The following is a 27,777-nucleotide window of genomic DNA, read 5'->3' on the forward strand; positions in this document are numbered from 1 at the left end:
CTTAATCATTTGCGAAGATGGGGACGCCAGCATCTTGAAAGGAGGAGGCTTGGCATTCATACACAAAACTTTGCTAGGCTTGAGAAAAACTACCAACCTTCCCATGCCTTCAGCTGAATGCTTAAATGCCAAACTAGCTACCTCCCCTACATCTACCATTACTCTGCATCTCGTCTATCGCCCACCTGGTCCAACCACCTCTTTTGAAAATGACATTTCACACCTATTATCTAATACTAAGAACAAATCGCAAATTGTGATCCTGGGAGATCTCAATCTAGGCCTTCTTGACCCCAATGATCAGAATGCCTGTACCGTGAAGGACACTCTGTCCGAAATAGGCTTTTCACTCAGCATACTGACTCCCACTCACAACAAAGGTCGCATCCTTGACTGGATAGCAGACCTCAATTGTAACATTGAAACCCTCTCTAACACCCCATGCGCCTGGACTGACCACCTTATCCGGTTCAACATTAATGATACTGTCTCGTCCACCACCCCACAAACGAATCAAGCGGTTTATAGTGACATTTTCGAACATCACATTTTCGAAATGCCATTTTTTCAACACAAATGGCAGAACATTTTTTTTTCAAATGTGTTTTTTTAATTACTTTTTTTAATGGGGGGTTCCCCCCTCCGCAACCTCCTGTTATTTTACTGACACTTTTTTTTACTAACGAAAAAAACATAAAACATATCAAATAAAAAAATAATAAATTCAGATTTTTTTTTTCCCCCGACATTTTTGTTTCAGGATATTGGCATGTCGAAAATGTGTTTTTCGAAAATTTAACTGGATACCGATTCAAGCACCTGCCACTATGACCAGGAACAAACGTAATCTTACCCGTGACAAACTCATACCGTTACTACAGCCAATCTTTAACCCTACTACTACATCTCTAGATCCGACAGTACTAGTTGTTCGAGGGGATTGGGTCCTCCGACGTATTCCATATCTATGACAGTAATCACCACAGCTGTGCTGCTTCGGAAAAAATCTTTGGCGTCTGCGTTCTGCGTCGATACGCCACCCTCGAGGACCTCCTCCGACAGCCGACGTCACTGGACGCACGATGCCCGTAGCCTCAGTTCCCTTTTTATTTGCGAACGTGTTCGCTTCGGAGATCTCGGCACGCCTCGACTCTTTGGAGTTTCTGTTCTTTCTCGGTTCTTCGAACCTGTTCGTATTGTGAAGTCTTTCATCGTGATGTCTACCTCGTCTTCCACACCACGTCCGGGCTTTAAGAAGTGCAGGGACTGTGGGTCCAAGATGTCGGTAACAGACTCGCACGACGCCTGCCGCTGTTGCCTTGGGGAAGGCCATGACACGGATGACTGTTGACTGCCAGTCGCTCACGTCCAGAGCCTTACGGGAGCGCAAGAAGTTGTTATCGGTAGGTAAGGTGTCCAAGCCACGGAAGTCGAGTTCTGCGGGGCTTTCGACAGACGATTCGAGGGGCGACTCTCTGCGTCGTCAGTCCCAGTGGGTCTCGGTCCCGGAGTAGGTTCCGCCAGTCCTCTGCCTCTTCGAGGCACTCCCGGAAGTGGCGTCATCGGTCGCGTTCCCCGTCCTCATCCGAGGACTCCGCCCGTCGGCTGGTCGCTTACCCCACCAAGCATGCGCCGCAGGAGGAATGGGCTTCCTTCGGGAAGAAAATGTTGGCGATTCTCGAATTGCAGGGCACTGGTCCGTCCGCGCCTCCGAGTGGGTCGGTCGTGATCGGTCGAGAGACACCGCTCGCACGCCCTCGGGCTCGGGTGGTTGGCACGATTCGCGGGAGAGGTCCCGCTCGGACAAGGGGAATTGTTCTTGTCATACCCGTTCCAGGTCCCGGTCCTCGACGCGCTCGAGACCGTGTGCACCTGTGGTGTCTTTGAGGAAGACGTAGACGCCGGTGGCGCCGAGGTCGTCGACTGACTCTTTCGAGGCCCCGCCTCCAAAGAAGTCGTCGATGCCATCGGTGCCCAGGCTGTCGAGGGACACGCTCGGGGCTCCGGCCTCGAGGACTGTCGACACCATCGATGCTGTTGGCGCCGCATTCGGCGTCGATGCCGATTCATTCGACGCCTTTCGAGGCTGTTTCGACGGGGGTTCCCCGGGGCTTGGTGGAACCACCTAGAAAGGCTCTGACAAAGGTCAAGCATGGCTTTGTTCCACATTCTGTGCCTTCTTCCGCCAGCTTGAGTTTATTTCAGAGGTGGATGAGGGTTCTGATGATGGCATGGTTCCGGATACGGTGCCAGACGAGATTCTCTCGGGCCATAGCCAAATTGAGGACCTGCGGCAGTCCCTGCACGATGCCAGTGGGCTGGACACCTCTCCGGAGGTGGAGTTTTGTAGGCCTGAGCCTGACACTCATGCTGACTCCTCGTACCGGCGCCTTATGTCCAGGGTCACCGAGTACTTGGGATGGTCTGCTCCCCAGGGGATTTTCTTCAGGATGACCTTACCCTTACGGATATCCTAGACCAAGGTCCACCAACTGACCCGGTACTGCCGTTCCATATGGCTCTACAGAGGAGCGTGGCGGCGGCTTGGGCTGCTCCGGAGAGTCTCCCGGCAGTGGGCAAGTCTTTGCCGCGAAAATACCGCCCAGCCAGTAGCGACCCCTGCTACTTGACCAAGCACCCCACTCCTGAGAGTTTGGTGGTGCAAACGACTACGGCCCCGGCAAAGCAGGCGTCATATCCTACCATCCCTCCTGATAGGGACGACAAGCGCTTTGACGGCTGGGCGAAGAAAGTGTTTTCTTCAGTGGGTATGGCGCTTCAGACGGCCAACTCCGTTTGTGCCTTGTCACGTTTCACGCACACTCTGTGAAACTGTGTTTCCTTAGTGGCAGAACATATTCCCGAAGGGGACCAAAGGGGTGGTTTCCTTGCCATTTTCAGGATGGCAAGGATGCCATGTGTGAGGCCGTTCAGTCGGGTTTGGACATGGCAGATTGCGTCAACCGGTCCATGGCGGCGAGCACCGTGTTACGCAGATTTGCGTGGTTGCGGAAGTCGGGTTTTGCTCCTGATGTACAGGCCCGGCACCTCAACATGCCCTTTGACGGGGAACTTCTTTTTGGCAGCAATGCTGATGAGAGCCTTGAGAGGTTGCAGACCTCCAAAGCTGCAGCAAAGTCGTTGGGCGCTGCAGTTCGCCAACCTCTGCCTTTTCGTCCTAGGGGACAGCAACGGAGAGGAGGTTCCTTTTAGTTATTACTCATCCTTTGGTAAAGCGAGTGGAGCTGCCAGTCAAAGTGCCCACCGTAGGAGTGCCAGATGTGGAAAACAAGGTACTCGAGGTGCCAAGGCCGCTTGGGCTGTTGCCTCTTTGCCCTCAGGCAATGCTGCAGCCGCTTCAGCTCAGTCATGAGGCCATGTCCCATGGTTCGCTGGTTGGAGGAAGGCTGGCGCAGCATCTTGCAGAGTGGCGCGCCATTACTTCAGATGTGTGGGTTCTGGAGATCATAACCCACGGCTACGGTCTTCCTTTCCGGCAGAGGCTTCAACACAATCCACCGGGGAATCGCTCTTTGAAGAGTCTGGATCTGCTCCTTGCGCAGGAAATTCAATCCCTGCTGGAGAAAGGCGCCATAGAACTGGTGCCTATAGCGGAGAGGAACAAGGGATGGTGTTCCCCTTATTTTTTGATTTCCAAGAAAGACGGGGGATTGAGACCCATCATGGACTTGCGCGGTTTGAACAAACTCCTCAGGAAGGACAAGTTCAAGATGGTTACTCTCTCTCAAGTCCTCCAGGCCCTTCAACTTCAGGACTGGTTGGTGTCTCTCGACCTCAAGGACGCTTATTTTCATGTGCCGATACATCCAAAGCACAAGAAGTACCTGAGGTTCGCGGTTGGTGACTCTCACTTTCAGTTTCGGGTCCTGCTGTTCGGATTGACCTCCGCCCGACGGTCTTCACCAAGCTCATGGTAGTGGTGACAGCGCACCTCCGGGAAGGAAGGATTCATATCTACCCCTACCTGGACGATTGGTTTATCAGGATGCGCTGTCCTGAGCAAGTCCTGGATCATCTGTCAGTTCCCCGCCACTCCCTCCACAAGCTGGGCTTTTCCCCTCAACTTAAAGAAGTCCCATTTGACACCAACTCAGAGGCTCCAGTACATAGGAGCAGTGCTCAACACGTCCCTGGGGCAGTGTTTTCCTCCCCAGGTGAGGACTCATCACATTCAGCAGATGATGCACAAGTTTCAACTTGCCCAGACTCTCGCAGCGTTCGAGTTCTTGAGATTGCTCGGCCTCATGGCATCCTGCATTCATCTGGTGCCAGAGACCAGGTTGCGCATGAGATCTTTGCAATGGGCACTCAAGCTCCAGTGCTCTGTCCTCTGGCAGGATGTCGACTCCCTGTTCAGGTGCCGTCTCTTCGCCTCCAGTATCAATCAGAAGTGCAAGAGGTTCTGCTTGCGGGAATTTCCTCCCAAAAGGAGCCTAAGAAGACGCGTTCATGGTGGAGTGGTTATTCCCACTGCTGTACGCGTTTCCTCAAGTCCCCGTAATCCCGCAAGTACTGCGGAGGTTAGGGAGGTTGGGTTCCCGGATGATCCTCATTGCTCCGGCGTGGGCCCGGAGGACGTGGTACCCGGACCTTCTCGACTTGTCCATCTGCCCTCCACGTCGTCTTCTCTACCGAGACGACCTGCTCTCACGGGAGGGGGGTCAGGTTCTCCATCCAGCGGTCAGATCCCTCAACCTTCATGCTTGGTTTCTGAAAGGTTGAGGTATAAGGATTGGGACCGCCCTGAAGACGTGATGGAGGTGTTTCTCTCTGCCAGACGGCCAGCAACAAAGTCCCTGTACCGTTGCCGTTGGCGTAAGTTCTGCAACTGGTGCACGGTTAAGAATGTGGATCCTTTTGCATGTGACATTCCCATGGTTCTGTCTTTTTTGCTTTCTTTGGCCCACAGGGGCTTGCAAGTGGGTACCGTTAAAGGTTACATGGCGGCGCTGTCCATATTTAAGTGCTCGCCTGAAGAGTGTTCCTATTTTAAAATTCCTTTAATTTCTCAGTTTCACTAATGTGTTCCCTCCGTCACCTTCCCAGCTGCCCGGTTGGGATTTGAACCTTGTTCTCAAGTTTCTGATGGGTGCTCCGTTTGAGCCTTTGCATTCATGCCCTTTGAGACTGTTAACTCTTAAAACTGTATTTTTGGTTGCGGTTACTTCCGCTTGCAGTGCGAGTGAGTTACAGGCACTTTCAGTTAAGCCACCCTTCACTGTGTTTCATAAGGACAGGGTTGTCCTTGGAGTTCGTCCTTACTTTCTTCCGAAGGTGGTGTCGGAATTTCATTTAGGTCAGAAGGTTGTTCTTCCAGTGTTTTATCCTCCTCCACATCCTGGTAAGGAAGAGGAGAGGCTCCATAGGCTTGATCCTAGGAGAGCGTTAAGCTTTTATATTTCACGCATGTCCCGGGTCAGAGTGGACGATCAACTCTTCATTGGTTACGCTGGAAGGAGTTTGGGACAAGCTGTGACGAAGCAGATTTTGTCTCGCTGGATTATTCTGGCTATCTCTGAGTGTTACCGCTTGGCGGGTAAGGACCCACCGGTCGGCTTACGGGCCCATTCTACCAGAGGTATGGCTGCCTCTACTGCCCTACAGAGGGGTGTTCCTGTTCTTAACATCTGTGATGCAGCCACCTGGGCTTCGGTACATACCTTTGTACGTCACAACTCCTTCGATTCCATCCGGGGGCAGGATCTGGCGTTTACTCTGCAATTTGATTGGGCATTCTAAATTTCTGTTTTCTAAATTCTTTTCCCACCTCCTTGCATTCGTACTGCTTTGGGAGTCTGTCATAGATATGGAATACGCTGGAGGACCCAATCCCCTCGAAGAACAAGTTACTCTCTTACCTGGTAACGTTCTTTCGATGGGATGGTCCGACGATGTATTCCATATCGCTCCCTTCCTGCCTGCCTTCCCCGCTACAGAATTTCTTATGCGATTGCAGCTTACGTTTCCGCAAGGCTTTGTGTGTCAGACTGGCAGAAGACTGGTGCCTCACGTTCTGGCGAAAACGTGACTAAAACTAAGGCTACGGGCGTCGTGCGTTCTACTTATAACATCCAGTGATGTCGGCCGTCGGAGGAGGTCCTCAAGGGCGGCCCATCGACGCAGGACGCAGACGACGAAGATTTTCCGAAGCAGCACAGCTGTGGTGATTACTCTCATAGATATGGAATACGTCATCGGACCATCCCATCGAAAGAACGTTACCAGGTAAGAGAGTATCTTGTTCATTTATACGAATCCAAACCACAATACTTGGTACACTCCTCATCTCAAGTCACTCTGTAAAATCAAGATAACAGCCAAATCTACTTGGAAAAATTTGCCAACTGTAGTCAACAAAGCCAACTTTACTGCATCATCCTTTAACTACAAAATAGCAATAATCCAAGCTAAGAAAGATCATTTCAATGACTGCATCTCCAAAACAGTGCAACACCAAGGAACTTTTCAATATACTGAAGGAGCCCCGCTTCCAGACACCTGCATTAAAGATTCCCAATGGTGCACCAACATACAAAACACACTCCAAGATAAAATCTCCATGCTACAAAATAAAATAGTAATGAAGAAATGCCTCATCTCAAACAATGATTCCACCCCAATTTCTCAGGCTTCCACTAAGAGTTCTCAATCCCAATTTAATTTCTCGCCACTATCCATTAAAGAGGTCGAAACTATCATTCTGAAACTCAAACCGTCAAGGTGACGCATGTCCCGCCCCCCTCCATCAAGGAAGCGGCCAAGGATTTAGCCCCCTTCATTACAACAGTCATCAATGACTCATTCATATCCAGCACAGTGCTCAATAACCTGAAATACGCCTGGGTTCTCCCGTTGTTAAAAAAACCCTCTCTCAGCCCTAACAACCCAGCTAACTATAGATCCATCACAACCGTCCCATTTCTTCTAATAAATACTGCACCACGCTACATACCTGCAGATACAACAATACTTGGAAACCAACAACCTTCTAGGCTTGAGCCAATCTGGTTTTAGACCCAGACACGGAACTGAAACTGCCCTTATCGACCTTAAGACCCAAATCCTAACTCTGAAAGATAAAGGTTAATTAGCTCTGCTCCTCTTACTAGACCTATCGGCAGCTTTTAATTTGGTAGACCATACAATTCTATGCAATCGCTTATCCTCTGCTGCAAACTTCTCAGGCCAAACCAATGCTTGGATTGCGTCCTTTCTCAATAATAGATCAATGAGGGTCTTTGCACCGTCTGCTTCTGCTTCACCAATGCCCGTCACCTGTGGGGTGCCACAAGGCTCCTGCGTGTCCCCCACCCTCTACAATGTATTCACCAAGCCCCTTCTTGACGAGCTTGACCATCTGGGTGTCATTTACACTAATTATGCCGATGACACTCAGATACTTATCCCAATTACAGGTGACTTCATTGTAGACAGTGAAAATCTCAACAAAATGTACACCATCATACAAGCCTGGATGGCAAAGCATGGACTCTGTCTTAATGATGACAAGACAGAGCTGCTCCTTCTGGGCTCGGCAGCCAAACTGAACAACCTGAATGCTTCATTCTCCTTCTTTAACATCGATGGCAACCTAATTAAAGTCGCCAAAGTGGTGAAAACCCTAGGTATTTACATAAATTCAGCATTAACATTAACCAGACAAACCAATGCCTTAGCTTCCTCATCTGCCCACGTTTGCAAGCTTATTACAGCCTGCCGACCATATCTCTCTCCAGCCAACTGCATTACACTGTCTAGAGCCTTAGTACTCTCTAAATTAGATTACTGTAATGCACTTTACCTCGGCACATCACAACATAACCTTAACAAAATGCAGGTCTTGCAAAACAATGCTATTCGCACAGCCATAAATATTCCTAAGAACGATCATATCTCGGAAACTAGACGGTCGCTAAAATGGCTCAATATTAACCAAAGAATAGCCTACAAAACCCTGTCTCTCACCCATAAATGCCTTTCCAACCTAGCCCCCATCTACTTGTCCAACATTATCTCTCGCCACACATCTTCAAGACCCGTTATATCCACCATGAGGCACAGTGTCATTATACCCAGATTCAGGCAACAACGTGCAGGCGGAGCAAGTATCCCGGTCATAGCAGCTAGAAAATGGAACGCCCCCCCCCCCCCTCTCAGGGAAGAACCATTTTATCATGCATTCAGATATAAAACTAAAGCCTTGCTTCACGAGCAAGATGGCCACCCTATAGCCTGAAGCCCTCCATGATCCAGATACACACATTAATGCGTCCACTTACCGAACTAACTCTATCTGTATATTATATGTATATTGTCTGCCACGGGCCACACACTGACCCTTGTATACTATATGTATATTTTATATCTCCTGCTGTTATTATATGTATATTGCATATCTCCTGCTCCATTATTGTACAGTCCTTAATCTGAGTGTATTTTATAACTGTCTATATCTGTAACATGCAAGCTTAGTGCCCAGTTGCCCAAGGGCTTGGTGCGCTCTATAAATAAACTAAACTAAATTGTGGTCTGGCAGGACTAATTGATCCTTCACACCTGCAGCCTGCCAAGGAGCTATAAATGGTGTATAAAAAGAGACCTGCCCAGTGGAAGAGAGACCGAAAGGGGCGCCGGGAGCAGCGAGGAGGCCTGTGCAAGCACGCTGTGGACCAAGTAGATGCGGTCAATGGATACCTGGCGAGGGAGCTGTGACTCCCTGGAGCTGGCTAAGCACGGTGAGGGTAGCCGTGCAGGAAGGCTGACCCTTTTCTTGTTGCTTTAGATGCTTGCTCACCTATGTGAGAGAACCTACATAGGGATATCTGAAGGGCAGGAGTGGGGGCCCTAAAGCTAAAACTAGAAGGCTGTGTGATCCGCGCTGCAATAAGAACTGGGAAAGAGATCAGTGAGTTTGTAATAAATGGGAAACCCAATGTGCGAGCGTGTTTACTTTACAATACGTTGAATACTTTGTATCTGAGTTGTTGCGTGCCTTGCATAAGTACGTTTTTGAAAGTCTCCAATCCTTTCTTTCAAGTACCGAAGAGCGGGGAAGGGCTTGAGGATATTTTGTGTGGGAGTGGTCACGTGTAGCAATAAAAACATTTCGACTGTCTCCGAACACTGGGCCATCCAGTTAAAGGGAAATAAACCTTTATTGAACAACAGACAAAGCACAAAGGAATAATGAGCAAAACCTGAATTCCGAACTAAATCAACACCTTGTTACTAATCTGAAATAAGACATTTTGAAGCTAAAAATATTTGAGCGAATTCAATTAATTCCTCCAAGTACAGATTGGTTTCATCTGATTGTGAAAACCCACCATATATACTGATTAGCCCTGCTCCCTCATTGTGGAGCTTGTTTTACATCCCTGTACCTAACTTGTGTGAAAGTTCATTTCTCGTTGGTTTTAATCCTTTACATGCTGAATTTGCCAAACAGGCTTATTGTGTTTTAATGGTATTTTTCTTTGCTCTCTACAGTCCAATTTTGGAAGCAAGTCGTGAAGATACCCCATTGTCTATCTCTTCGACATCCTTGTCTGTTGGCATTTCCACAGTAAAGAGTTTATGCATGGATCTTGCCAATTTGAGTGGAAATGATCATGAACAGACTTCAGGTAATGGAAATGGCTGACTTCAAAAGAAACAGTGTTCAGCCTTTGAGAAAAAACACTCCCTTGGCGACTACTTTTATAGTTAAAGGTTTCTACTATGATAGTTGTTGTGCTCGATGTCTGTTGTCAGCATGAGTAATTACCCAATCGCTGTGCGGCTGTTACACAGATTCACAATAGAAAAATAAAAAATAATTGGGAATGGCTAACTCAAATATGCCACCCTTACTTGCAAATTGTTCACAGGTGAGTCTGAGTTGAAAATAGTTTTTAATGAATTTCTTTATTTTCCAACTTAATTTTGGTTCATTGAATAAATCATATAGAGTTGACTTACTCTTAGTTTTTCCCAGTACCAGTTCAGTGTTATTTTCACAGTACAAGTTCCGTGTTATTTTCACACCTTATAACGGATCAATTCTTGCTTCACTTTGAATTCCTGCGCATTGACCTTTATTTCAGTTATTGGTTCTACTTGATAGTTCCTAACTCGACACGTGTTTCCCCACTGTTATTAACAATGGTTCCTCAGGAGATGGAACTTGTTTTACTAACCTGATTGATAATTTGTCACTCAATATCAATTTTTTGGTGATAGCTATGAGCGATATCTTTTTCCTCTTTGAGAGATGTTGATTTATTATGCGCGTGCCTTATTTTCTAAGTTTGTTTTCTTATGCCATGGTAAGCGTGGGAAACTTCTTGCACGCTTATCATGGCATAAGTAAACTGAAACTTAGAAAATAAGGCACGCGCATAATAAATGGATATTGAGTAACAAATTATCAATCAGGTTAGTAAAACAAGTTCCATCTCCTGAGGAAGATGAGTACACTTGAGCTGTACTCAAGTGGAGGAAAGGGTTTGACTGCAGGGAAGGTGGCCATGCCAGGGAACGGACGGTCAGACATGGAAGGGGAACAAGATCAATGAGGCAAATGGAGGGGCCTTTAACAGGCTGAAGTTTCCATAGAAAGGAAATGAGGTGAAGGGGAGAGTAAATAACTGGCAGAAGTCTTGTGGGTATATGAGAGAGAATCCTGCTTCAGAAGCTTGTCTGTGGTAAAGAGAGGGAGAGATCAGCGTTTGGATCCGCACAATGGCTCACCTAAGGGTATGCAAAGGAGGACGAGGGGGAAGGATCATGGAGCCTGGATTTTGACCCCAGTTGGGGAAGTGCATGGACATTTTGCACACAAGGTATGGAGGGATGGCACAATGAGGCATGTCATGAGGGAAAATGGAGAAAGGAAGGGAGTGGTGTGTAGTTCAAGGGGAGAGCTAAAAACAGAGGGGAGGATTGCAAATTACAGTGGTGGGGCAGCACAGTACACATTTGTAAGAGAAATAAAAATTGTTAACATAATGGGATTGGCATACAAAGCAGGCTACAGTTAATTGCATACAATTGCAACATCACCTGTGAGGCTCACCAAAGTTCATTTCCCAGCCATTTCTTAACGTTATGGCCTCTGAGTCACTGTCTTAAAGATCATGACCTGGAGCTGCAAGCATGCTGTAATGATACTCTTATAGGTCTTCATAAATATGCTAGAGATTGTCTTTAGATATCGGGGACCACATCAAAGCATGGATGCATGAAAGCTTGCTAGAACTTAGAAGATAAACCAAGATCGATCTTCTCGGGCCCACACAAATGACATGTAAATGTTCAAATTAGCACACCTCCAATCTGCGGTGGACATAGTGCCTCTGAAAGTTGTAAGCAAAGTGCAAGCTATTTTAATGCTCAAATTGCACTATGACCCCTACATCAGTTCACTAATATAAGGCTATAAATAATAGCCCCCCCAACACATTTTAAATGTAATTTGTCTTCCACCTTTCCCCTGCTATAGACCCTATGAATCCATTGCTAGAATTCAATTTGCGGGGAAACTCCCCAAGAAGATTTGGGGGATGCATATTTGAAAACTTTCAGGTCATTGTTGTGGGTCTGAGAAGAACAATCTTGGTTCTGTTTCGAAGGTATAACCTACTTTAATCCATCCATTTCTTGATGTGGTTCATGGTAGTATTCACTTATCTATAGACCACCCCTGGGTGCAAGATTGGACAGCTTTTCCCACTGCTACCAGGGGGTGTGCTGCAGCCCCACAATGGCTTTGCTCAGTGTTGTTTAACACCCACCCCCAACTCTTGATGTGTCATCATGGGTTGTGTATGTGGACATTTTGGGGAAATCCGTTAAAAAAAAAAAATGAAGTTATTAAGAAAGCAAAGAAATGCTGTTTTCCGCCTACTCCCATTTATTTCCCCATAGAGAAAAGGTCTAAATTTCTGTGCAGCGCACAGCAAAAACCACTGAACGAAATTAGACCAGGTATGAAAAAACTTGGGCACGAATCATTGACTCAATTTCCCAGAGGGGCCTGGGGATATTCCGTCCAGTAGTTCAAATATTTGACAGAGAAGGGGGTGCCCCCTTCTCCCAAAATTATAGCTATAGCTCCCATGGTGCTTTGCAGCAGAGCGCCATTTCAGAAATTAAAAAGCTGCCCTTTTCTTTTTTGCTTGATGAAAGAGATGACCGGGGCTATTAAAAGAATAACTGGGGTTAGCCGAAAACAAAAAGTGGAAAAAATTCAATTCGGAGGAGGAAAAAGGATGAAATGGCATCAGGCTAGAAGTGGAGAGGGAAAGAGGACACCACGTAAATTTGGTTAGTTGGGGGTCTGGTGATAAAGTTCAGAGCTCAAATGTTTTTGCATAACCAGGGTTATTTTCTGAATAACTGGGTTATTTCACAGATAACCCCAGTTATTTGTAGTACATTACTATTATCAGGGTTTTATTAATCAGTTATGGGAATATTTTTCAATTTTTAAAACCCTTTAAAAAAAGATTAATTTAAAAAAGTGGAATGTTACAGTGAGGTGGGGGGTAATGGATGTGGCCAAATACTATGGCTACTGGGTTATTTTACGGAACCAAATGGTGCAATATGAAAGAGGCCACAGCCGAAGGCCATGGCTAGTGGGCCCCACAAAACCTATTGGGACAACAGGTCAAGGGACCACTGCGAAAGACTGGGCACTGCTAAGGCCATGGCTGGTGGGCCTGTTTACAAAACCTATTGGAGCAGTATGTAGAGTGGCCATCGCCAAATGCCATTGCTAGTGGGACTTGAAGAAAGATATTGGAGCAACCTGCTAGGAGCCGTAGCTGAGGGCTCGGGCTAATGGTCATGGGCGAAGGCCATGGTCAGTGAGCAGGAAAGAAAGGTAGTGTTTAAAACGATACAGTGGGCACGCCAAAGGCCGTGCTCACTGTCCAGGGCTGAAGGCTCGAAAGACATGAGTTTGGCCGTGGTCATCTAGTTGGTCCAAAAGAAACCTATTGAGAGAACATGTACAGTGGACATGGCCAAAGGCTGTGGCCTGTATAAAAACATAAATATATATGGTATAATAAAACCCTTGAAATTCACTGAAAAAACCTTATTTACGGTGCAGTTACGTTGTGCAGATTTAACGTAACAAAACTCTTAAAATTCAGCAGGTGGGGTGGGAAATCCTGGCCAGCTTAACTCGGCGTGATTCCGTTGCAAAGCCCATATATATTATAAGAGAATGGATTCACAATGACGTACAAGATTGCAATATTGAGGACAAAGACCAGAGTTACGCTGGTCATGACTTCCCATAATGCTGATTTTTAAGTGTTTTTGTTGTATTAAATCTGCACAACTTAACTGCACCTTAACTAAGGTTTGTCAGTGAATGTCAAGGGTTTTATTATACAATTGTTTTTTTTTCAGTGTCTATATATAAACATGCTGGACAGCGATGGGCACCATAATTACCCCAGCATATGCTATCTAATGATGGGGATGTGGGAGGAAAAAATGGTACACACAGAACATTTTAAGAGCATACACAAAATACAGTAGTGTCGATTTGCTTAATAGATGATCTGTTCCTAGTTAGGAGTGGGACCTCATGCAAATGGTCACATTTTGTGCAAAAGATCAAAATCAATATAATTTCCAATTCATTGCACATCATGACAAACAGAACATTGTATATCTTGACGTTGAGGTAAATGTAGAAACAAACCGTTCCAAAGTACAATACACAGAAAATCAACACACACAAATTCTTTGTTACATGCCCAGAGCTGCCACCCCAAAACAAATGAAGTATCCCATATGGAGAGATGATCAGAAATGGCACCACAGATGTGCAATTTGATAGGCATGCGAAAATGACAGCAACAAGATTCTAAGAACAAATTTATTCAAGAGCCAGTGTGGAAAAGGCATATGATGAAGCCAGGACACGAAATCGGGAAGACCGCCTAACCAAGAAAAAAGTCATAAATAAGGTACAAAATCACCTGAGTCATCAAATACAACACTCTGGCAAGCAGAATAACTCATAATGGGTTGCCACGGCGAAGGATGGGAGCTAGTTCAATAGGGGAAGCAGGAAGGGGATTGGAGAAGGGGAAAGAGGAGGGCTGTGAGAGTGACACTATTTTTAAAGTTTTTAGAGGGAAAATGGTGAACGGTCATTTGCAGAAAGGGAGGAGGCAATGGTTATTGGCTTGGAAGGTGTCAACAAATATTGGCAGGTAGATAAGTGTGTGGAGGTTATTGTAAAGGGAGATTAGGTTTGTGAAGTGGGCGTTGTTGGAATAGTCCAGTGCAGAGGTTTGGGCAGCAAGGGAATCTATGTAGGCTAGGAGTAGGGAAGGTCTGTAATTTGCGCTAGCTTCATAGGTCACGGTGCATGTTTGTTTTGAGGGTAATTTCAGAGGTGATTCAAGGCTGAGGATGTGGATAACAAGGTGTGAATGTGTTGGCAGGATGGTGTTGGTCAAATGGAGTCATAAGTGCATAGTGAAAATCTGCGAAAGCGCAGTTAATGAAAGGGTCATGAATTGTGGCAAGAGACCGGAGAAAGGTCCTCACATCAAGGTAATGGGCAAACAAGTCCTGTCTGTATTTCCTCTTGGTCATTGTATAGGTGAGATGATGAGTATGTGGTGACAGGACAAGATGTTAAAGTGGACAATGGAGTGAGTGTTCTGAGGGAGAGAGGTCAATGGAGAGGCCAGAGGAGGAGAGTGAATTAGAGAGAAAGACAAGATCAAGAGAGTTTCCACCCGAGTGGGTAGACTGGTCATGCAGGGAGTAGAGGGGAGTGGTCAGATAAGAGAGATTTAAGTTCAAGGCAGGTGGCTGCAGGAGGCTTGGAAAGCTCAAAGCCCTCCTGCATGACAATGGCGATGTTGGCAGGAAGTGACTCTAAGGCGGATTTGATTACAAGGGAGGGTGGAGTTGAATGGGGCATACTCAAAAGTGGAAGAGTTGATGTTGGGGGGGGGGGGTAAAGGGGCAGTGTTGAGGGCCTTTTTGATGAGGAACCCCAATCTGCCACCCTTCCCAACAGGTCTGGGAGAGTGGGAGAAGGAACCAGTGTCAGTGTGGAGAGCTGGTAGTGTTGCAGTCAAGAGGTGAGATCCAGGTTTCTCTGAAAGTTGAGGGCGTTAAGAGTTGGAGTGGTCAGTGATGTTGGAAGACTTTTTGCAGAGTGATTATGCATCCCGGTGGCCAAGTGAAGTAGTGACAGGAGATGGCGAGGGGGGGAAGCATATGTTGTGCAGTAAGCAAGGGGGATAGATTAGGTTGAAGATTCTGGGAACATGGAAGCATCTTATATGAGGGGTGCCGATGCAGGGCGGAAGGAGGAAGATGGGGAGGCCAAAGACTGATGCAGAAGTTACACCAAGTTGAGGCTGAAGGCTATGAAGGAGCGGAGAGCGAAGCGAGTAGGAGGAATGGAGCGAAATTGAGATGCATTATTGGATGGTAGAAGAAATAGGCAAGTGAAGACAATGAAGAAAAGGTGGAGAGAAAGAGTGGGGGGACTGGGGGAGCGGGGAAGGGAAAAGGGTGGACAGCTGCCAGATAAGGTTTAAGTTGGACTATAGATAACCAAGTAACAGATCGAAAATAGCAGCAGTCATGTGAAGTAACGAAAGCTCTGTGGTGAATGTATAGTCGATGGGTGGAAGGACTCCTATGTGTGGAAGCATCCCAAGCACACAAGGGTCCTGAGGTTCTTGATTGGCAGTACCCAATATCAATTTCAGGTTCTTCTTTCATGCTCACCTCGGCCCTGAGGGTCTTCAAGTTGTCGGTGCTGGCAGCCTGTCATAAGGAGATGTAGGATTCACATCTTTCCTTACCTAGACGATTGGCTAATCCGAGTTTGCTCCACGGAGCAGGCCCTAGTCCATTTCAGCCACACCTGCCACAACTTGCATGAACTGGGCTTCAGAAATCGGGTCTTCAAGAAATCCCATGATCATCTTGACAGGTGATCAAGTTGTTTGCGGGAATCCTGGAATCCCCCACTTCCCAGAAAGTCTCCACCCCCCACCTTGAACAAGGCTTTCCTTATATCCAATAGATGATCACAGGACCGTCTGTGGTAGAAATTCATGGCCAGTGAACCTTTTTGACAATTGTGGCCGGACACAAAATTGATTACGGATGCCTCCTTGAAGGGCGGGGGTGCTGATGGTGAGCAGGTTGTGGTCCCTGGCAGAGAGAGCTTATCATAAACCTATTGGAGAAGAGGGCTGTCATACTTGTGCCAGTGGAGTTTTTGCCTTCAATACAGGGGAATACTGCCCTAATCATGACGGCCAACACTGTGGCCATGTTATACCTTAGCAAGAGAGGGGATGCAGGGTCACTATCCTTATGCAGGTATCAGCATTTCATCTAGCGGGGGAAGTAGAACATGACCATGGATATCAAGAGTTGGAGCTGTGGCAAGAAGTTTAGATCTTTTTTTTTACCCCTTAGATAATCCCTCAAGTGAATCTATTCGCTTCCAGTTCCAGCAGGAAGTGGAAGCTGTTCTGCTTAAGGGAATTTCCCTGGAGGAGCACTGGGGACACCTTTGTGGTAGACTGGAACTTTCCACTCCTATATGCATTCCCAACTGATCCCAGTCATCCCTTTTTGTTTTCCGGAGGTTGGGGGGGGTTCGGAACTACCATGATCCTGATTGCCCCAGACTGGGCCAGGGGTGTGTGGTTTTTGGACAGGGCCATATGTCACTGATGGCATCCTCCTCAGAAGGTAGTCTTGCTCTCGCAATCGGAAGGCCTGGTTCTTCACCCCAGTATCAATACTCTCAACCTTCACCCCTGGCTTCTGACCCTCCCGAGGACGACACACAGGTGTTGCTTTCAGTGAGGCGAGCAGCAGCACAGTCTCTGTACGGCTGCAGTTGGAAAACACTATGCAGCTGGTGCAGAATAAAAAGATGAACCCTTATCTGTGCAACAAAGCAACAGTACTGTATTTTCTCTTACACCTTGCGCGACAAGGCTTTCAGGTGACCTTAGCGAAAGGTTATTTGGCTGTTTTATCAATTTTCAAGTGCACACCTGAAAGTGATGCAATTTCTTAAAGAACGAGTTAACATGTTTCCACTAGCCCCCTTCGTTATGTCGGCCTGAGATTTGAACTTTGTTCTGTCCTCCTTAATGGGGGCTGCTTTGAGCCTATGCATTCTTGTCCACTTAGATTGCTGACATGGAAAACATTATTTTTGGTGGCCATCACTTCTGCACATTTGGTGTTGATTAAAGAGAAGGTCACACTTGGTGTACGGTCAACATTTCTACCTAAGGTGGTCTCTTAATTGCATCTAACCCAAAACATGTGCCTTGAAGAATTCTACCTGCCGTCTCACCCAAAGTAGAGGATGGATTTCATAACTAGACTCCAGAAGTGCTCCAAGTTTTTACATTTCCAGAACAAGATTTTTTAGAGTAGAGGTCTAGCTTTTCCTAGGTTACACTGGCCCTAGAGACTATCCAGATGGATAGTTTTATGCATTTCTGAATGTTACTCCATCACAGGAAAAGTGCCTTCGGGAATCAGAGCGCACTGTATCGGAAGGATGGCTGCCACTTCAGCTCTCCAAAGGTGGGTGGCAGGTTCCGATGCTAGACACCTGGTAGGCCGCGACATGGTCATTGTTGCATACCTTGTCAAAGCATTACCGTCTAGATTTTGTTGATTCAGGATGTCCTATTTGACAGGGTCGTCCTCCAAAATGTCTTAATTTGATCTTGCCCTCTGACCTCGCTCTCTCCTCCTCCAGTATTTACATACTACTATGGGCATCTAAGATGAGCAATTTCTGGGAGGACACAATCCATTAGAACAATAAATTACTCTCCTCCGGTTATGTTCATCCCACAGATTCCTCATTGCCCTCCCATCATACCCCTCTCATAGAGCTCATTCTCAAGTTATATTGGATAATTCCCCAATGCGGCTGAGCAGGGTGAAATAAATTCTAGAAAATGGTGGCACAGGGGAAGCCAGCTATATCTGAACCGAGGAAGGAGTACATCGAGGGACCTCGAATCAGACATCACACTGGTCGGCCTGTCAGCACAAACGTTTTCTGTGATTACCAGAAGCCGGAGAATATAAAATGAGGAAAATCCATGTAAAAGAACATTTCCGAAGGCAAGTAATTTGTTCTTATTTGGTGTGGGAGGATTGGACATCTGCTACCCATCTTCAATCTGTGGCTACGGAGCTTGTATTTGTGTAAGGACAAGTTGAAGATGGTCAATATGGCCCAGATCCTTCTGTCCTGGAACCTCGGTTGGTTCAGATGCTGACCCATAACAAGTTTGCAACTTCCACTACCAGTTTGTGGTCCTGAAGTTTCTTCTCGAAGCGGTTGTTTGCCGTGGCGGCACATCTCATGGGGGATATGTTTCCTTTCCTGGATGACTGGCTCACTCAAGCTCGAACCTTAGATCTGGTGTCTGCCCACTGCAGCCACAACCGGTCATCTGCAGCACAGCTCGGGCTTTTCACTCAATTTCAGAAAATCCCAGGATACCCTCTCTTAGACACTTTGTTTAATCTGAGCAGTTTTGGACACTTTTAGGATCTTCGTGTCTTGACGACTCTGCAGAGTCGAGCTGTCACGCTTTATAAATCTCTACCTACCTACCGCATGGATGATGTTGGTGACATGATCCTTGGGCAGAAAGGTCCTGTCTGAGGACAATGCCACCAACATCATCCAAATGATGCAGTTTTTAAGATTCCAGAGCTGGGAACCTGACTCTGCCTTTCTCCATCTTATGGTACTTATGTCCGCCTGCATTTTCTGGTGCCAGAGGCTTGGGGATTCTGTATGAGGCAGCCTCAGTTGCTGCTAGGTATCAATGATCTGGTTCAGAGCTGCATGACAACCCTTTTAGAGGTCGTTTTTTTTTTTTATTTTTAAAAGCTACATGTCGCAGGGTCTCTTGTGATGGGGCCTCAGAGACTACTTTATAAAGTGGGAGCTTTTCCAGCAACCTTTCTAGAAGTTGTCAGTCACTGGTTCCCCATTGAAAGCTGTTGAGCTCAGCTTTGTGATCTGATGGTGAGTGGCCTGTAGTGCCCTGTGATGAGGAGCACATCAAATTCCTCTGGGGTTGCTGCTTCCTTGCAGGGTGGTGATGGTAATTGGGTTCTGTGCTCTGGAGAATTAAGCCTCCCTGTCGGAAACCTTTCAACTGCCTTCCCTGGGAGTTCTTTGTGCTCCTGTGGCCAGATTATTTTACCTTTTCCTCAAGATCCTATATTGCTTAAGAAGCGTGCATGTCGAGGCTACTTTGTACAGCATCCTGAATTCAGTTTGCTGTTACAGCCTACCAGTTTTTAAAGCAATCTTTGAGATCCTGTTTGTGTTTATGAATCTTGCTTGTGTCAGCTGCCTGTGCAGCGCCCGGTCTTCATGTGTCGACTAGAGCCTCTGTCAGTAACTGAGCATTCCCTGTCACAAACCCTTTGATGTCTTTCTAGCAGCACCCTGTATGTCTGTGAGAATTCCCACCTCAGGCACCTTTGTGCCTAGGTATAAAACACCCTGTTTCTGACCTTTCCCCCTGACCGACTTCCCTTGTTTTATTTCTCTTCTTCTGCAGTTCTAGTTTCTTGCTAACTCTCTTCTGTTAACAAATCTCTGAATCTGCTGAGTTTACAGTACGCCTATGTACTAAGCTTTCCTGTTTGTTTGTTTGTTTCTTTTCTCCTACATTTCAGTCTACAGTTTGTGTCTTAGTGTGCCGTGTTCCCTATTATTCCAGGTATTTGCTGATTTGGCAGCTACCTCCTATTTTGCCTGAATAGTGCCAGAGTTTGTAGTATTCTGAGTTCCTGTGTCTGTTTTTGGTGTCTTTTTCCTTTGGAATACCTGACATCTGTTCTGATTCTTGCCACGTGATTTTCCCCTCTACTGGCATTCCTGTGTCCTAAAAGTTCATACACGTACAGTTCCTGTCTTCAGTTGTGCTTCTTGCTTTATTTCCTCTGCCTGTCCTGTACCTAATTTATTTCAATTCACTACTTTTCCACATTCATTGCAAATTGGTCCACAGCAGTGCCGCTGCCCTTTATCCGTATACACTGTGACCCCTAGGTTGGTCTCCATTAAGTTCAGAGGAAGGAAAAACTTCCATTGCCCCAGTCTAGTCAGTGATGTTCTTTCCTGTCACAGTATCTGTCTCTGTATATGGTCTCCAGCTTTAACCTTACACAGAGTACTGCCATCTCTTCAGCAGGTCCAAGTCATTACCCTGCTGTTTTATTCTAATTGTTGCTAACAGTACGCTCTTGTCCCTGCAGTTCATGGGGCTACTTGTCTCAACATAGTATAACCTTGTATGGAGCCAGTTTCTGTTATTTGCGAAGTGTTACATCTAAATCTCCTTGTATTCTCCTGTGCTCCCATGACCTTTACCACATATGTCACATTTGGAGTCATGGTAGCCAATGGTGGAGAACTCAGGTGGAGGTACAGTACACTTCCCCGTGGCTGAACACATTTCTGAACCCAGGCTTTGCCTGGAGGATACTTTGAAGATGAGAAATCTCTGGGAGAAAGGGCTACTTCATCAAAGAATTACCAAAAAGCAGTCTCTTCTTTTTTGGTATCACAAGGCTCTTTATGAATTATATATCATTCAGTCAATCACATGTTTTCGTGTTCATGTTTAGCAACAAAAAAGAGCTCCAATCAGTTATTAATTGGGTGGAAAAATTCAGAAAACCACTTTGCATGTAAATTTCCTATATAGTTCCTGAAGTCACCAGGGCACAAAATATACAAAAAAACACCAAGTGAATAATGTATGCAGGCGATCTATATTTACTCATATGCCACCTACTCTGAATATACAATTTTATATGGCATTAGAAAAAGAACAATATCATATATTGCATTTAAAAGAAAGACTATTCAGTTTTCAATGCACACATAGTCAAAGTGTAAAATATAGGTGATTAGAAAAGATTATTTTCTGATCTTTTTCTGACCTCATCCCATGGGAAATAGTGTAGTCCAGAAAACATAATGATGCATATATTTCTTATATATTTTCCAAGTTTATTAACAATCGCCCCCAGTAGAACTTGATCTGGTATAAAATATGAACTTATATTATCATCACCTCACATGTATGGACAAGCAAACATGTATTTTGTTCTCGTTTGTTTGTTTTAATATTTGAAATGCGCGCCAGACCCGAGGGTATCAGGGCGCAGTAAGCATTAAGAAGGTTGTTCAGCTTAGGTTACAATGCTGTACAGGAACATACATTTTATACAGTAGGTTGTAGAAAGGGCAGTTTGTACAGAATAGGGCATGAGGCAAGCAGATTGCACAGTACACACAATACACAGTAAACAATATACACTGTATGTACAAATGGAGCAGGAATTACATGATATATGTAGTGAGAGGTCAGAGGTAATTTTCCTTGATCCAATGGATGAGATTGGACCTATAGCGGATGTAGGGTAGATCTTCCCTTGGGGGTGGAGGGAGGGAATTCCAGTATTGGACAGCTTTGACCGAGAAGCTGCTTCTACCAGTCTTTGTGCGCTTAAATCTGGCCACGGTTAGGTTGGCGTTAGCAGTTCTCGTAGGGCGGTTGGAGGGTTGTCTCGTAAATCTGGCTATGAGGTATTGTGAGGCGGCATAGTGGAAACATTTATGTGTCAAGGAGGCTGTTTTGAGAAGGACTTTGTCTTTCGTGGAGAGCCAGTTATTGGATCTTCTGATGTCAAAAATGTGGGCTTTCTTAGGAATACTTTGGGCTGCTCTAAGGGCATTGTTTTGTAAAATCTGGATCTTATTGGTAATATATTTGTTACTCCCTAAATATAGGGAATTACAATAGTCCAATTTGGACAAAACAAGGGCTCTTGCTAAGGTGATGGAATTATTGGAGGTAAGGAAGGCCTTAGCTGCTCTGATTAGCTCACAGGTGTAAGCGGTTGATGAGGCCATGGAGTTGACTTTTTTAAAGGTCAACGTAGAGTCTAGGTAGAATCCAAGGGTTTTGTCTTCCTTGGCTACTGTAATGTTGTTGTCATCTACTCTGAAATTGGAATAGTTGTGGCTTAATTTGTTAAGGTTTGCAGGGGTACCAAGGATGAGAAGTTCTGTTTTGTCATCATTCAGGCATAGACCATCCATGCCTGGATGATGAGGTACACTCTATTCACAAAGGCCAAATCCTTGTTGTAGTCGCCAGTCAACGGGATGAGCATCTGGGTATCATCGGCATAGTTAGTCTAGGTGATACCCAGGCCGTCTAGATCATCAAAAAGGGGCTTTGTGAAAATGTTGTACAGGGTAGGGGACACACAAGAGCCCTGGGGCACGCCGCAGTAGGTGGGTATGGGGTCGGCGGCTGCTATGGGTGAGAAGATGCGCATTGTTCTATTGTCGAGGAAGGATTGGATCCATCCTATCGCTGCTTGTGAGAAATGGGCAGCAGAGTCTAGGTGGTTAAATAAGATTTTGTGGTCCACTAGGTTGAACGCCGCGGAGGGATCAAGAAGTAGAAGTACTGCTGCCTTTCCATTTTCTCAACGAGTCAATTTGTGCCTTGAGGTGAATTGGCGCAGGTTTCAGTTCCGTGTTGTGGTCTGAAGCCTGACTGACATACTCCTAAAAGGTGGTTACATTCCAGATAATGTTGGATTTGAAGGTAAGCCACCTCATCTAGGATCTTCAGCAGGAAGGGGACTGTGGTGCTAGGGCGATAGTTCGTGGGTATGGACGGGTCAAGTGTTTATTTTTTAAGTAGTGGGAGAACCCAAGATTGTTTCAGGTTATTGGGTTTGGTGCCAGTAGAGAAGGAGGGATTTATGAGTTTGGAGATGAATGAGGACAGGTCACGTGCAGTGTCCTTTATGATTTGGGCTGGACAAGGGTCACCGTGGCAATTGGAGGGTTTGAGGGCAAGGATAACTTTTTCAACTTCTAATATTGATACTTTATTGAAGTTGAAGCGGGGTGGAGTTGATTGGGAGGTGGCAGAGTGCGCTGGGGCAGTGGCATTGAAGGTTTGTTGGGCTTAACGGCAGAGAGGAGAGTTTCTTTTTGTTGTTGATCTTGGCTTGGAGGGTCGCTACCTTATTCGAAGGACACTCTGAATGCTGGTGCACCATATTTTGTCTTTAAGACAAGTGTGGGGGGCTTGGATGGGCGTTTCTATCTCTTTAAGGCTTGTGAACAAGTCTTTAGTACTTGAATTAGCTTGAGTAATACGCAGAGATTGTTTGGCGGGGATAATTTATTTGTGTAAACGGTGGCTATTTTACTGAGGTTGTTTTTGTTAGTGTCAGAGGGATCTTGTCTCCAAGTTTGTTCACTTTTCCGTTTTTCTAATCTAATTGCTTTCAAATGGGGAGAGAACCAGGTTTTTTAGGTTTACTCTTTTGAAGTTTCAGTGTTGCTATGCTGTCTAAGGATGATTTCATTATTTTGTTGTGCTCTACCAAAGTGAAGGGATCTGTGTGGTCGGAAAGCGCATCAAAGGTGGGAAGGATCAGGGGAGTACGTTTTTCGGCTGTAATATTTCTTTTGTTTCTGGTGGGAATGGCAGGAGCTGTGCTATTGGCGGGTGGGGGGGTGTAGCCTTTAAGGTGAAGGAGATCAGATGGTGATCGGAGCTGAGGTGTTATGGAATTCTGGCAGTTATGCTCTGCTATCCAATCGAGGGTCCTTCCTTTAATGTTGGTCGCACCCGTCACTTTTTTGGTAAATCCCAGTTCAGCGAGGGAGTCGTTGATATGCGTGGCGTTGTAGTCTGAGGCGGTCGTTGAACCCTAGGTTGAGATCTAAGAGAATCAATGTGAAGAGTTTTTGAGGTATCGGATAAGATATTGGTTAAGTCTTCTTCAAAGGAACCTAAAGGGCCAGGGGGTCTGTAATGAGGTGGATAGTCAGGGTTTGGGAGTCGGAGATGGGTAACTTGGCAGTGAGGAATTCGCAAGAATCAAACTTTTGTGGCGTGGTGAGTCTCAGGGCTAGACTAGTTTTGGCAATTATGGTGAGGCCTCCACCTCAGGATTTAGTGTGATCTATTCTAAAGAGAGTGTAGTCCTCGGGAATGGATAGCATGATCGCTGGGCTTGCTGCTGAGTGAAGCCAGGTTTCAGTAATGGCAAAGAAGTCAATTTTTTCTGTCTGGAGAAGGTCTGCTATTTCCGTGGCATGGGCCAAAGTGGAGCGGGCATTGATTAGGGCTCCTCTTATGCTACTCTCGGTAGTTTCCAATGGTAGTACCTGGGTATTATGGTGGTGCCTCGGCGGGGTGTTGAAGTCCCGAGTGGGCCGGCTGTTAAACTGGCGTGAGGGCTGGGTATTAGTGGCTTTGTGGAAGCAGTTTTTAGTATTGGGCTGTGGGCCTCTCAAGGTTCTGGTATTATTGGTTGTGAGAAGGCAGGAGGTTTTGGTTAAAGGTTTGAATATTTTGGGGAGTTCTAACGCTGAGTTTGAGGTTTCTGTGATGGAGGCTGCATGGACTGGTGTCTAGATTGTTCTGACTTGGAGGTTTGATGTGAAGGGTTGCAGGAAAGGGTGTTATTGCTGCTAAAGGTAGAGTGGGTGTCATGGTAAGATTTAGGATGCTGATTAGGTTTAGGATAGTCCTCAACAGGACAGTATAGTTCGTTGGCAGATACATAGTCGACACAAATGGTGTCTAAATAGTAGCAGTTGTGGCATTAGTAGTGAGTGGACCAATGAGTGGTGACTATGCAGGGGTACAAAGTAGGCTAACTCATGTAAAGCTGGTGCAGGTAGGCAAAATCAGATGCAGTGTGAATAGTTTGAAAACGAGTTGTCTCCGGCAAAATGGTGTCAAAATGGCAGGTTCAGAAAGGCAATATCAAATACCTGAGGCAATAGGCAATCAAATACTTGAGGCAGTAGGCTTAGGGCAATCAAATACCTGAATCAATAGTAGGCAGAATAGGCAAAATCAAATACAGTGGGAGTCGGCTATTTGAAGCAATAGGTTGAGGTATGCATGAGCGTTAACAGCTAGAAGACCATGTCTTCATGTTCTGCACAATGCTGAGTTGGATAGATGGGATTCTTGGGGTTTTCTATATTCTATGAATAAGTCAGATTTCAGATCCACTGTGAAACATGTGTGGCTGGTGTTTTTTCTGATCTAGGGATTCTCCCGGTGAATTGAAATGCAATTTGAACTCTAAATCATTGGCACATTCTATTTATATGCTATCCTAGTGCTCCCTTAATGAGAAGCAAGCCCACACCTTTAGCCCTCCCACGTATATGTGAGTTGTTTGGCTGTTACCTGGAAGTCCTCCATATCTTTGCTAACTCTGATACTTTGATGACCTCTTGCCACCAGGTATCCTTGCACACCTTCTTTTGGAAGGCCTTTTCATCTATGCATGCGCCAATTCACAAGGTACTGTTAGCTAGTCCATGAATGCATGTAAAACTAGCAAACCTCCAGTGCTACAGAAGGGACTGCTGCTGCTGCTTCTATGGTTAGGTTATCGTCTCTAAATTTCAGGTGGACCTGCAAATCTTCCCAGGCGATTTAAAGGACTGCTGTTTAAATTGATAATGCTTCAAAATTGGTTTACATTAAAATCGCCATTGTGACTTGGAGACTTTTTTTAAGCATTTTCTTCAGTGACCACTCTACTAAATTATTGATCCACTGGCTAGCTTCCTCCTACAAACTCCTCAATGTCCATAATCCTTCACAACATAATCTGCGTGGGTTTTAGAAGAAGAGAAATATGTGGGAAGAATTAACATATCCTTCAAAAGAACCTTACCGAAGTCGAGACTTGTGTATGTATTCTGCAATACTATGTCTGTAGGTGTGCAAACATAAGGACGAAATGCCTTTGCTGCAAAGCTTGTGTGGGATGTATCCAAGGTTTCCATACTAAAGTATTTTCCTCTCTTTTCAAACCTCTTCTAATGACTGATGCATTCTCACTCTTTAAAGTATATTTAAGCAAGTAAGTGCCTATGTATATTCTGTTCAGTTATGATTTACTCTATTTCTAGGAGATTCGTCGAAAGCAGTTTGGTGTGCCAAGCTGTGCAAACAGCTATTGGAGTCTCCGTCGGAAGTAACTGGTATATTGGAATTTCACCAAGAGCCTAAGAGCATGTCACAGATGGAGGAGCAAAAGGATGTAACTTTGGGTAAGTATAAACCTGTGCTGCACTCTGTTGGTCACTGTAGGAACACAACTGAGGATGCTGAACATGCAAGTTTTGTATTTGTGTTAAGCTCCTATAATATAAGTGAACTATTTATCCTTGCATGTGGGAAACCAAATACATCAAACAAAACTCTGATCAGAAGAGTACAAATGAACATCTTAATACAGATGGTGGGGAATTTCCTTCAGAACCATAATGTAATATTCAGAGGTGCACAAGCCTTCCACTCCAAAACAGTATTTTGGTAAATGTGCTGCCCCACAGCTGACATTTTCCTTGATAGGATGGACTTTGCCATATAATACAGATCTCCAAAAACTGCCAAAACGGGCAGTTCACCTATCGTAAATCTTCAAATTGCTAGTATCGGGGCCTGGGGAAAAAGATGTTTAGAGGCTTAATTGATGGCTGTGCAGCCCAGATTTCAGACTTCTAATCCTTGCCCATCCTCTTCACCATTTATATTCAAATGACTGTCTTGCACCCTGAACTGGTGCCAAAAGTATAAATATCACACTATTGGTTTACTGTCAATATTAACATTTTCTTTTTAGGTAAGGTGCTAATCCCATAGAACGAAGGGGGTCTGCTACCACTTAACTCGAACTGTGTGGGATTTCTAGTTTTCTCTGGTGGGCAGAATAAATAACACAGGACTCCTGGTGGTCCCAAGTAAGCACCCACCAGAAAGTGGTAAGGCTGTGCGCCATTGCAGTGAGCCCTTTTGGTGTACGTCTGCTTCTTTACAGGTGTAAAACGGAGACAGACTGTAAAGTCTCTCCAACCTTATCAAAATTGGGTGCGTGTGTAGACACTGGTGGCTTTCCTACATTGGGTATATTAAAGGGGTGAAGAGGAATTTTTGCTCTATCCCGGAAAACCATGAAGGCGACAGAAGGTAAGTTGGGGCATTGCTAGCCTGTTAATTACGTTCTATGGCCTTAAGTACCCAATATAAAATAAGGGGTTATGTATTTTGCTAAAGTCAATGCAGGTTTTGATTTATTGGTCTGATCTATTCTAGTGCATCGGACATTATACCTAGATTTTCACATTCTAGTGATCAGCTTGTGCAGGCTTTCCCCAATGAGCATTTCCCACAACCCCTAGTCATAACATGCAGATTGCTATAAACCAATGTCAACCAGACCCTGCACACCATAGTGCTTTATGTATAGCACCTCATGTTTAAAATACTTTCTGTAAAGTGTGTCCCTGCTCCAGGGAGGGAGATCCACAGTATACCTAACTCGAGCTGCAATGCGCATGCTTGTTCATATGATCGTACTGTTTATGGGTGAGTTGCTAGGGTAGTCCTAATGCTAGAAATTGATAGTGCAATGGCTGTCTAATGTTTTAGGTGTGTGGGAAAGAAGTGTGTGTATTTTACCAGTATACCCCAGAAGCTCATGGTCCGCCAAGCTCTGATTCACTCTAGGTTGGACTATTGTAACAGCCTCTTTCTAAATCTACCTGCCTCTACTCTCCGCCCTCTGCAACTAATCCAGAATAGGACTGCGAGAGTTTTCCTTGGCCTCAAGCCCTGGGATCGT

At 45.5% G+C, this 27,777-nt stretch overlaps 1 protein-coding gene across 3 annotated transcripts in view; it reads left to right on the top strand.

Annotated features, from left to right (window-relative positions):
• The window catches only part of BUB1B (BUB1 mitotic checkpoint serine/threonine kinase B), an 815,340-nt gene that overhangs the window by 522,953 nt on the left and 264,610 nt on the right, over positions 1-27,777 (top strand). For all 3 annotated transcript variants that reach the window (XM_069637517.1, XM_069637518.1, XM_069637519.1), the window contains 2 exons: positions 9,511-9,647; positions 26,063-26,203. In XM_069637517.1, coding sequence (XP_069493618.1) covers positions 9,511-9,647; positions 26,063-26,203 — 278 coding nt within the window. The remainder of the gene's footprint in view (positions 1-9,510; positions 9,648-26,062; positions 26,204-27,777) is intronic.

This window comes from Ambystoma mexicanum, chromosome 14, assembly GCF_040938575.1.
Source record: "Ambystoma mexicanum isolate Mex_15411 chromosome 14, UKY_AmexF1_1, whole genome shotgun sequence".
Lineage (NCBI taxonomy): Eukaryota > Metazoa > Chordata > Amphibia > Caudata > Ambystomatidae > Ambystoma > Ambystoma mexicanum.